Raw genomic sequence first — 12077 nt, forward strand, 5'->3', positions numbered from 1 at the left:
ATCATCAAACTATCATTGATCAATTATCATAATTCATGTGTCGTTGCCAGTCCGACATCATTTAACTATCTTCATCCAACTACTATTATATGATCGTCAATTATTGATTTGGTCATCACCCTTTACGACTTCTCTAATATTTTTAACCACAATTATAAAAAATGAAGTTGGTGCACCAAACATTGTAATCCCTTCTTTTTCAATTGTGAGGAAGTGCATATATTTATAATTTGTACTTTCAAGATTTCCATGTAAAAAAAATAATAATGTCTCTTAAGAATTTTTCTTTGAGCTATATATGTGTAGAATTATTATCTAAATCTAAAATATAAAATTTTTTCTCTATACCATCAAGAAATTTTTAGTATGCAATGATTATTTTCTAAAACATAATTTATATTTATAAATAAGCAAATGAAAAATGCTCCAAATATGTTCATTTTAAATGTTCTTCCACTGTATACTGAACTAGATTTCTGAAAAGAGCTAATTGTAGCAAAACATTCATTTCTTCCCATAAAATATTATGGGATATGAGTACCACCTTTTGTTGATGTTAATCCAAAAATTTTAAAATTTATTCTAATTAAAAATTCAATCATAATTTTCTACTATATATAATAGATCTAGTGATGATATTGTTATGTTGGGTGATCAAATTATTAAAAAGAGTGCTCATTTTAAATATCTCAGATCTATTGTTCAAAACGATGGAAATATTACTTGTAAAATTCAAGTTTGATGGTTGATGTGGAGGAATGCATCAGGCTGTTGTGCGATAGAAAAGTATCCTTCAAACTTATATGAAGATTTTATAAGATGGTGGTGAGACCAGTAATGATTTATAGCACAAAATGTTGATCAATTAAAGAGAAGCATAAAGTTAAGTTATGCGTTATAGAGATGAAATGCTCAGGAGAATGAATGGTTTTACACTTAGGGATAGAATGTGAAAAGAGTGTATACATGAAAAGGTTAGAAAAGCTCCAATGATAGATAAGATTAGAAAAGGTCGACTTAGATGGTGTGGTCATATAAAGAATCAGCATTACAATGATCCAGTTAAGAGAGTAGATATATTAGATTCAACTTATATTAAGATCAATAGTGAAGGACCTAAGAAAACTTAGTTAGAAGTATTAGAAATGACATTTTTTTTATATTTAAATAAGAATTTTACTTTCATATAGGGGATCTCACAAAATGGGATAAAGGCTTCATGTTATTATTGTGGAATATTCTCCTAAAATTTTAATTTGTAGTTATTATTATTATTATTATTCCTGTTAGGCTCTCCAAGCGTCATGTAGTCAGCAATTTTGCTTCAAGTCCATGAGATTTTTTTTTTCTTTGTGATAATTCTATGGCAAAAAAAATTCACATTCATAGTATTCTTACTGTCAAGTTTAGGCAAGTTAGACGCAGAATGTCATCCGAAGATCAGCTAGAATACGACACCTCAAGCGGTATTGAGCAAAGAGGTGATGTGACGCATTCTGATTAGCCCCCAAATGAAATTCTAAGTCCACACAGAATAATTAATCCATTTTAGATGGCAGAGCCTTTGACCATCTTACTTAAAACGTCATCGGCTGCATACTGGACCACTGGTCAACGGTTATACTTTTAAGGCGAGAGGATTTACGGCTTGCGGCAATGGGCCAACGGCCTGCCTCAAGTGAGTCAAACATTGGGTGCGATGGAAATTTAGAGAGACAGTTAGGTGAGCCAACTTTAATGAAAGGAGTTGAGAGTTGAGGTCAGATATAAAACATAAATGATAATAATAATTTAAGATATTATTTTAATTGCAGTCTGTAGTCGTTCATGGTAATGACTCAAATGCGACCATCACTTAATACATCATAATAAGTTTCATCTTACTATTTTTCTTACTTTTTTATTCTGTTATTTTATTTTGGACAATATAAAATAGTTGAAGAAAATTTATATTTAGACATTCTTGATAAGTCTTAAAAAATTATTTTGATAATGCACGAATCTTGATGCATATATGAATTAGAAACTTATCAAATTAAATTGGGACCATCCAAACTCCGATTTCCTGCGGATTATGATCCTTCCGATCTTTATTGCTTGTTGACTAGGTCCCTCCGATCACCATCGCTTGCCAATTGTGGTCTCTATGACCACCATCAGATGCTGACTATGACCCATTCAACCTCTGTAGCCCATCTACTACGATCCCTCCGACCATCGTCATCCGCTGGACTACGGTCTCTCCAACTATCGTCGCTTGCAGACTACAGTGCCTTCGACATCTTTCACCCACCGATTACGATCCCTCCAACATCTATCTCCCGACAACGATCCCCTCTTCCTCATTTGTCCAACTACATACCCTCCGACCTTAGTTGCCCGACTACGATCCTACCAGCCAAAACATTCTCCCAAGTAAAAGCATCAATTGTAATCAACTACAAACAACAATATAATCATTTCAGCTTGGTCAAGCCCTATGATTTTTCCTCTTTCTCGGGGGGTTTTCACGTAAAAATTATAGTGTCCATTATAATTGTTGCACCCCCCATCTCTTACATGTATGTGTGTTAGATCTTTGTATAAAGCTAAGATGATAAACTCTATATATCTTTGTTGCCGCAAATGTTCCCGCATCAATAATCCTAATTAATTTTTTTATCAGTATCGGCTTAAAGCTTTAAACTTTGTTCATCTCAGTATTAGAGGCGCCAAAAACTCTAAAATTTTGTAGGGCGGAGAAGAAATAAATTGAATCGCAAGAGAATGATCTGATTCTTTCTTCATTGTTTTGATGGGTCAGAATTCATTTAAAAAGCACAAGAGAATATATTAAAATAATTAATAAAAGAAATTTTTAAAATAATATATTAATATAAAATTTCTATTCATTTTAATTAAATAATAATAAATTTACTCTATTTCACAATCAATCAAACAACTCTAATAAATTAAATACATTATATTTAAATTATAGAGACGCTCAGTTTGACTATAAGCTTGCTGAAATCGGAGATTGGGTGCTCCCAAAATTAATTTTTGAAGTTTCCAACTAGCTTTTGCCTCGAGATTCGTGCCCAATCAAGCTAATTTTGTGATGATGTATCAATATTTAAATTATACCGTTTTTAAAATACAAACATTTTCTAAGCCCTATTCCATAACGCTTTTAAACAAACGGAGCGTCATTGTATTTTTCTTCGCTTTGAATGGTTTCTTTGAAAGTTGGCAAAGGCGTGAAAGGAACAGCATTAATTAACTCGCATAATTAGGCTTTCATTATATTAACGGCATGTCATTATCTACCAAATTAATCCCATATTTAGTTTTTAATTACGGTTCTTCAACTAATCCCACGTCTCCAAGACCACCATGTCATTATCTATCAAAACTTCTTCAAGACTCTATAAATTTTTGACTCGCTTGATGCCTTTCTTGCTTTATTTAATTATAAGAGTTTATGATAAAAAAAAAAAAAGAAATTTTGCCGCAGGGCGGAATTAGCCTTTTTATTTAATGATTGTGGGCTCCGAAAATTTCCAATTTTAGGAATGTGTGAGATCCCGGGGGAATTTTCAGAAGGCAGATTGGGTTTGTAGATAAGACACTACCCAGAGTTTTTTTTTTAAATGAATACATAAGTCTAAATAAAATTTTCTATTTTATTATTATTGAAAAATTATTACAAGTTTATCAATCTAATTTATATATATTTTTTTTAATATTGCATTATAGTTTCATTGAAAATTTGCATTACAGCTTCATTGAAAATCAAATCAAACTCATCATTTTCAAAGTAAGATATTAGATAGTCGTTGAGATAATCATCATTCATTCTACTACACAATTGATGTTTGACAATCCTCATTATAAAAAATGGTATCTCTATTGTAGTAGTAACAACTTATAAAGCTCATGATATTTGTGACCACTAATGTGTTATTGACAACCAGTTGCCACTTGTCTTAAAAAAATCAAATGATTAATTAGGTTGTGATTTGGTAATCATAAAGATGGGATGGGATAAATTGAGCATTAGATATGATCCCCAAATTGCATCTCATTCACATTTTGTAATTGAGTATGATTGCAAATGATCACAACTAGTTTTCAAAGAAATAACTTTATGTTATTTTACTAAATCAATTGTTGTAATTAGTCATAATCAAAGTATCAACTCATCAAGGTAATATTCATTATTCTCTTGCCATTTCACTAAATTTTTAAAGAGATAAGAGAACCAAATAACTTATTATACACCCAAATATTGCCTAAGTCGGATTCACTAAGTCTCATGACTCTCATTGATCACAATTAGGCAAGTTACGAAGAATTACTTCACCACAAAGAGAAAGTCACCATAGTATATTTGATAATATCCCGAGCCAATTCAGGTAATCAAAGATATTTACGCAACACCAAGTTCATTTGAAGTCGTCAACGTTACTCGCACCGGCAAGGTTATGAAATAAAGTCATTCTAAACTTCAATAGAGTTTGATAAACTTTGGTGAAGCCACTAGACAAGTTCAGTGGTGAAGTCGCTAGACAAGTTCAATAAAGAAAATTTAATGTGGAAAGGTTGGAATAGCTCTAATGGCAAATAAGATTAGAGAGAGTTATCTTAGATGATTTGGTCACATACAACGTGGGCTTTTTGATGACTCGGTTAGGACAGTTGACGTGTTAGATTTGTCTTATGTTAAGAAAAATAAAGATAGAGTTAGATCTGAAAAGGCTTGGTTAAAAAATATTGGAAATAAACTTTTTTATTAGATTTAAATGAAAATTTTATTCTGAATAGAATATAATGGAGAAAAAAATATTCATGTAACTGACCCCACTTAGTAGGATAAAAGACTTGACGTTGTTGTTCTCATTTTTTTTTCCATGATTTATTAAGCTTTTTACATTATTTTACTTGCATTACTTAAATAAAATTTTGGGGTTTTTACTGAATCTCAATTTAAGCATATAAATAGAGCTTAAGTGATGAATCGAAATGTTCCAATCATTTTTGTTAATTTCATACTTTTATGAAATTTTGAGCTTCTTAATCTTATTTTTTTTAGAGCTTAGTAAAAATCCCTAAAATTTTTTAAGCAATATTGAATCTCAATTTAAGCATATAAATAGAGCTTAAGTGATGAATCGAAATGTTCCAATCATTTGTGTTACTTTCATACTTTTATGAAATTTAGAGCTTTTTAATCTTATTTTTTTTAGAGCTTATGAACACCAAAATATAATTATTAGCCATCAGCAAATTATTATTTTTTAACATTGAGAGGAACAATTATTACGTCCTCTGACCGGACGTAGAGCTAAATTCGGCTGCCAATAACATGTCGCCACGTGCTCTTACTCTTTACCGTGCGGCCCGACGACTTGACTCGGACCGGAACTCGGGAATGCTATGTTCGCGTATTGCGAGGTATTACTCGGCATTTGCTCGGTATTGTTCGGTATTGCTAGGTATTGCTTGATAATAACTAGAATACCGCTATGTGAAGACAAATACCGAGTAATACCGAGAAATACCGAGTTGTACCGAGTATTTATAGAAAAACTCGGTATTTGCTAGAAATACCGAGTTGTACCGAGTTTTTCTAGAAATACCGAGTTGTACCGAGTTTTTCTAGAAATACCGAGTTGTACTAAGTTTTTCTTGAAATGCCGAGTTGTACAAACTCGGTATTTGCTCGGTATTGCTCGGTATTTGCTCGGTATTGCTCGGTATTTGCTCGGTATTGGTTATTGCCAAGCAAAATCGACCAATACCTAGCAATACCGAGCAATACCTAGCAAAATCGAGAAATACCGAGCCATCCTGGGTCTGTTCCGGGTCGGGTTGTCGGGCCGCGCGATAAATAGTGAGAACACGTGGCGCGATTCTATTGGCGGCTGAACGTAGAGCTACGTCCTATGACCGGACCAAATAAAAGTTCCATCGAGAGACAAATTATAATATATTAAATTCAATTTTCTAATCTTACAAAAAAATATATATAATATTAGCCAGCGGACCCTTTCTTTTATGGAATCAATGAGATTAGTTTAGCAAGCGACGCATTTTGAGAAATATTTTTATAGGTGTGAACATTCCTGTTTGAATTGATTACCGTAGTTTCTACCGAATCGTTATCATAATAGCTGACCTAGCTAATATACGATACAGCTAAAACATCCAATAGATTCAGCCACGCCTCCCAATGACCAATGTGTTGAATATGCATTAATTAGTTATAAGAAATTCCGAAAGACTCGCTAGTCACTGATGCTTCGTTAAGTGTTTCCCTTTATAAAAATCAAGTTTTTCGTCCTCGCTACGATTTCAATTCCTGTATATGAAAACCTAATTAGTATTAGTTTCACATCCTCCCCATGGTACAGCTCTAGTATTAGTGGAGAGTTCGCGACTGTCGGCTGGGCGAACTTTCTCTCTATCGTTGCCTAATCAGTATGGTTTCATGGCTTCAATTTTCTTCTCGTTCTATAATTTTCAATCGATTTTTTCTTTTTGTATTAGTTAGGGATAGGGATAGATGAGGCGTTGGTGGGATTATTTCTTTTGTTCAATTTTGTTTTTATTTGTTTCAAGAAATTGGATGAATTGTGTTCTTGTATAATTTCTAAACCCGAATTAATCACACTGTGGATGATAAATTATGTTTTTTTTTTAAATAAAGAGAAAGGGAAGTTAGAGTTTTTTTTTGGTTGAAAAAGATTGACTTTTTAATGGTTTATTGATTCTTATGTTGATTGGTTCTTAGTGTGGAGTAATTTTTTCCTCAGTTGAGTGATTTCTGGTTTTATTTTATGGTGATACCTAAGTGAATCCTTTCTGTTTGAAAGGTTCCATACAGAAGAAGAGGTTGTCTGATATTCTTGAAATGGTTTTTTTTGTCGTTAAAAATTCAGTTTAAACTGAATAAATTTTAAATTTCTATGCAAATAAACGAAAGACGATGAAAGCTGTTCCTCTTTATGTTATGAACTGAAAAGCCGACTAAGCCAGAAACTTATCAAAGAAAATAGATGAAGTTAGAAGCTGCAAACATCTAGAATCAATGGTGGAGCAATGGAGTGACTTTAGATTTGAGAAAACTTTTATGTACTTATGTTTAATGTGAAAGTTTTACCTTTAAATTCTTATGTAACTGTATATATTATAGAAACTTTTGCACAACTCAAATTTGGGGTAAACTCTTTTGGCCTCCTCTAATTTTAGTGCTGTGCTTGTTAATTCTTGCTTTAATTTAGAATAAATATGAGCGGGCTTACCTAATTATGGCTTTGAAAAAAAGAAAGAGCTTTCCACTGCCTGATACAGTTATTTTTTTCTAGCTAGTGATGAGAGAAAGTATGATATAGGCATAAATAAATGGAAACTTCAACTCTCAGTTGTTTCTTCCATATCCCAATGGTAATCCTTTTCTTTCTGTAAAATTTAGAAAGGAAAGTCTTTGTATCCAATTTCTTGGTTTTTGATCTTAACTTGGCTCTTGATGCAAAACCTTTCAATGAATTAAAGATGAACACTACATTATGCTACAGATTTCTGTTTCTCTTGTGCAGTTTAAGCTTCATTTTTTAATTCCACAGCTGGATGAAACTTTAAATAGTTTTTTTTTTCTTTTTACATGAGGATAAAGTATGCTTATGTGCTTGACAAATATATGCTGAAATTGCATCTTACTTACTGATAATTGATAGCTTTTCTCCTTTGTGGATGTTATCAAATGCTATAAGTATTTTTGCAAGTCCTTGTCTTTTTCTTTCATGTTATGATTGATAGGTTTTGAGCAAGCTTTATTCTTAATCAGTTCGTGCAATATCTCTTTCTGCTTCTTGCCTGTTGATAGTCTAGTCCCCTAAATCAAATAGCCAATTCACTTCTTAAGACGCGTTGATCTGTTACAGACGATATTTGTGCTATCAAAATGTCGTTGGAGATCAAAGATAATTATACAAAAGATGGTACAACAGACATCCATGGTAATCCTGCTGACAGGAAGAAAACTGGCAACTGGAGAGCTTGCCCATATATTCTTGGTATTGATTTTATCTTCTCGCATTTATTTGTTATTGTAGTTATAGTTGCTATTAGATTCTCTTATTTCTGATCCACTCTTCCGTCAACAGCAAATGAATGCTGTGAGAGATTGGCATATTATGGGATGAGTACCAATCTGGTAAACTACATGAAATTTCGTCTCAATGAAGGCAATGCTGTGGCATCAAAGAATGTCAATAACTGGTCAGGAACATGCTACATCATGCCACTCCTCGGAGCTTTTGTCGCCGATGCCTATTGGGGTAGATATCGGACAATTGCTGTGTTCATGATCATTTACATCATTGTAAGCACTTTGTTGTTCAGAAATTCTAACATTTTATATCATAATAGATATTGACCTTAGAAAAAATACGAATTAATCTAGTTTTTCTGATGTGGTGATTGTCGGAAGAATCTGACCTGCTTGAAGGAAATTTTCAATCCAGAAAATAAAGACAAGAACTAAACTTCAAAAGAGGATAATATTCATCATATATTTCTTACTGCAATACTTTGCCTATTTATAGGCAAATAAGAATATTCTAGAAACTATTAATAAGCTAGTCCTAAGGAGCATTTTTAAGAACATTCTAGAAACTAGTAACAAACTTAGATAAGCTAATCCTAAGGAACGCTTTAACTAATATGTTCCACATTATTTTCCTTGTAGGGTTTACTTCTTCTAACTATGACAGCATCTGTGAAAGGGCTGAAGCCATTTTGTCATGGTGGTATATGTGACCCAACAACAGGACAAATTGCAGCAGTTTTTGTTGCTTTGTATCTGATTGCTCTTGGAACCGGAGGAATTAAGCCTTGTGTCTCTTCCTTTGGGGCAGATCAGTTTGATGAATCTGATGAGACTGAGAAGAAAAGCAAGACGTCGTTCTTCAATTGGTTTTACTTCTCAATAAACATTGGGGCTCTTGTTGCTTCCTCTGCATTGGTGTACATACAGACACATGTGGGCTGGGGTTGGGGGTTTGGGATTCCGGCGGTCGCGATGGCTATTGCGGTTGCTAGCTTCTTTTTTGGTTCACCATTGTATAGACACCAGAAACCTGGAGGCAGCCCCCTTACAAGAATTGCCCAGGTTCTTGTTGCATCAATTAGGAAATCAGGTGTGAAGGTTCCATCAGACAAATCTTTATTGTATGAGGTTTCTGACAATGAGTCTGCTATAGAAGGTAGCCGCAAGCTTGAGCACACAGAACTACTAAAGTAAGCACAATAAAAAGATAAGCTTGCTTGCATATAATCTTTATTATGTTATCTCCCTGTTTGCAATCTGGAATCATATTTACAGGCTGCTCATTTGTGTTGAATTTTGTTATTATTATCTCTTTTCCATTCTCTGACTTTTTTTCATGCTAAGAAGGAATTATGCTTTAGAAAATTATGATAAAAATTTTCCTATGTTATACTTCTGTTGTGAAGCTTCACACTATTAGCTGACTAATTTAGGAGATGAATCTAGAATGATCGTACTAACCATAACTACATGGAATGTCTTTCACAAGGCAAATTATTAGGTGTGAATACTGGACGGTTCTCGGTTTTCTTTCTATCTACAGTGAAAACACAGTTATTGTAGACTGTGCTTTGACTGTAGATAGAGAAAAAACCGGACGGTACTCTCGGACCGGTGTCCACACCTAATAATTTCTCTTTTCACAGACAACACAGTTGTGATTAATGCACTTACTTTCTTGATTGAAAACTTTCATCTTCTAATTGCTCAGCATTGGAAGATGTTGTCTTTAGTTGTAAATACTAATATTTTGACGATCATAGAAGTTTATGTTTTTGTACTTTTATGTGTGATTCAACACAGTTATAGCTTACAAAATTTTGCCATTTTCATTCCAAAACATTGTATACACTCTTTATGCATATCACAGTTTTGCCAAAATTGCCAAATTTTACATGTCATTTAAGCTCACAACTTAGAGAGATGACATTATTGCTTCAGGTTCTTTGATAAAGCAGCTGTGGAGACGCAGGAGGACAAAGTCAAAGTCCCTGTAAATCAATGGAAGCTCTGCACAGTCACTCAAGTCGAGGAGCTCAAGAGCGTCGTTCGTCTTCTCCCCATATGGGCCACTGGCATCGTCTTCTCCACCGTATACAGTCAAATGGGCACCATGTTCGTCCTCCAGGGAAACACAATGGATCCTCACATCGGCCCCAACTTCGAGATCCCCTCTGCTTCTCTCTCCATCTTCGACACCATCAGTGTCATTGTCTGGGTTCCAATCTACGACCGCATCATTGTTCCCTTAGTTCGCAAAATTACTGGTAACCAGCGTGGCTTCACGCAGCTAACTCGTATGGGCATTGGACTCTTCGTCTCCATCTTCTCCATGGTGGCCGCTGGGCTTCTCGAGGTGGTAAGGCTCCAAATCATCGCGAGGCATAACTTGTATGACTACACAGGCTTCTTGCCCATGTCCATCTTCTGGCAGATTCCTCAGTACTTCATTATCGGCGCTGCTGAAGTCTTCACCTTCATTGGGCAACTTGAATTCTTTTATGATCAGGCTCCTGATGCCATGAGGAGCATGTGCTCTGCACTGTCACTGACGACCGTTGCACTGGGGAATTACCTTAGTTCGCTTCTGGTTACCATTGTCACCTCCATCTCTACTAAAAATGGAAGGCTTGGTTGGATTCCGGATAACCTGAACAGAGGCCATCTCGATTACTTCTACTGGCTGTTGGCCATACTAAGCGTTTTGAATTTTCTGGTTTACCTTTTGATTGCAAAGTTTTATACTTACAAGAAGCCAGTACAGGTTGAAGCTTGATGTTCTTGCATTCGAGAAAGATATAGAAGAAGATAGGCGCATTTGTTTGCTCAATAGGGTGAGAGATTTTGTGCGACATAAAAGGAATTATTTATGTGTTATGATATTTTATGTTTTAAATGGTTGTAAATTTGTCTTTGCATATTTTGGTTTTAGATTCCTGAGATCTATGAAGCTTTTGTTTGCTTTTGCAATTTTTGTGGGGTGTAACTCAAGCTTGGTAACCAAGTTGTGAGTTATTGGTTTCTTACATGCAATTATGCAAATAATGATTTCCATGAGACCTGTGATAGTAGATGGGCCTACCCACCGATGCTTAAGCTCGGTTGGTGGGCGTGCTCGGTTGGAACCTCCATCCCGAGTTCGATTCCCTCAAGCAGAAGTCGCCCCTTCAGTGGAGGGCCCAAAATGCCGGCTACGAGTACAATGCCATGGGTGACCCGGTAGGTTTACCGGAGTTTACGGACCATCAAGCGGCAGTCGCCCCTTCAGTGGGGACTGGTTTCTTCTTGCTTTTTTAAAATAGATTTTTAGTAAAAAAATTCATGAATTTGAATTTTTGTACTAAGTCGTTTTAAAAAAATTGTACAAAAGCTGACCCAAATAAAGCTTAAGTTGATTTTCAAATTCAAGATTAAGGCTTTATTTGGGACGACTTTCTTAGTGTTTCTTAAAATAGTGTTCTAAGGAATTGTTTCAAGTAAAAAAAAAAAGTCAACCCAAATGACCGGTTTTTTAGTATTAAAAAAATTAAATTTCGTCAAAATTTATGATAATTTAATTATTCATCAAATATATATTATTTGATAAGATACAAACGGTCAAATAACATAAGATTTTTTCGTATATATATTTTCTCGATTAAAAATTTCAAATAAGTTCTATATATTTAATTAAAAGTTGTTCGAAAGTCAATATTTTTATATCATATTTTTCTTCATATGTAAAATGAGCTATCCATTGAGCAATTTTTTATACTTTCGATTGATTAATATATGAACTAAAAAAAATTATTTTAAAACTTCGTTTGATAATCATAACTACAGCTGGACGTTTTTTTTCCCTACTGTTTGATTTTATGTTGACTGTTGATTTCTTAATTGAAACTCAGGATTCGTTTGGGACAGTTTTCTTAATGATTTTTAAAGCAATTTTTTAGCACAAAAAGTTTATTTTTTGTACTAATAAGCCGCTTTAAGAAGCAGTTAGAAA

General features: G+C 34.1%; 1 protein-coding gene across 2 annotated transcripts; it reads left to right on the top strand.

The window, feature by feature from the left end:
- Positions 1 to 6257: 6257 nt before the first annotated feature.
- LOC110094150 (protein NRT1/ PTR FAMILY 8.1) lies at positions 6258 to 11054 on the top strand. 2 transcript variants are annotated; one of them, XM_020819312.2, is made up of 5 exons: positions 6258 to 6459; positions 7923 to 8054; positions 8145 to 8362; positions 8729 to 9279; positions 10031 to 11054. In XM_020819312.2, the coding sequence occupies exons 2-5, from the start codon at positions 7943 to 7945 to the stop codon at positions 10863 to 10865; spliced, it is 1716 nt and encodes a 571-aa protein (XP_020674971.1). In that variant the 5' UTR covers positions 6258 to 6459; positions 7923 to 7942; the 3' UTR covers positions 10866 to 11054. The 2 variants fall into 2 exon arrangements, with proteins under 2 accessions (XP_020674971.1, XP_028551423.1); XM_028695590.1 differs by lacking the exon at positions 6258 to 6459 and adding an exon at positions 7281 to 7425.
- The last annotated feature ends 1023 nt before the right edge of the window (positions 11055 to 12077 follow it).

This window comes from Dendrobium catenatum, unplaced genomic scaffold (assembly GCF_001605985.2).
Source record: "Dendrobium catenatum unplaced genomic scaffold, ASM160598v2 fragScaff_scaffold_71, whole genome shotgun sequence".
Taxonomy (NCBI): domain Eukaryota; kingdom Viridiplantae; phylum Streptophyta; class Magnoliopsida; order Asparagales; family Orchidaceae; genus Dendrobium; species Dendrobium catenatum.

Excerpts from the sequence above, each read along its gene's own strand:
- LOC110094150 (XM_020819312.2), top strand. The coding sequence starts at position 7,943 with ATGTCGTTGGAGATCAAAGATAATTATACAAAAGATGGTACAACAGAC. Across the intron at positions 8,055-8,144 it reads AGCTTGCCCATATATTCTTG|CAAATGAATGCTGTGAGAGA; the intron begins GTATTGATTTTA and ends TTCCGTCAACAG. Across the intron at positions 8,363-8,728 it reads TCATGATCATTTACATCATT|GGTTTACTTCTTCTAACTAT; the intron begins GTAAGCACTTTG and ends TTTTCCTTGTAG.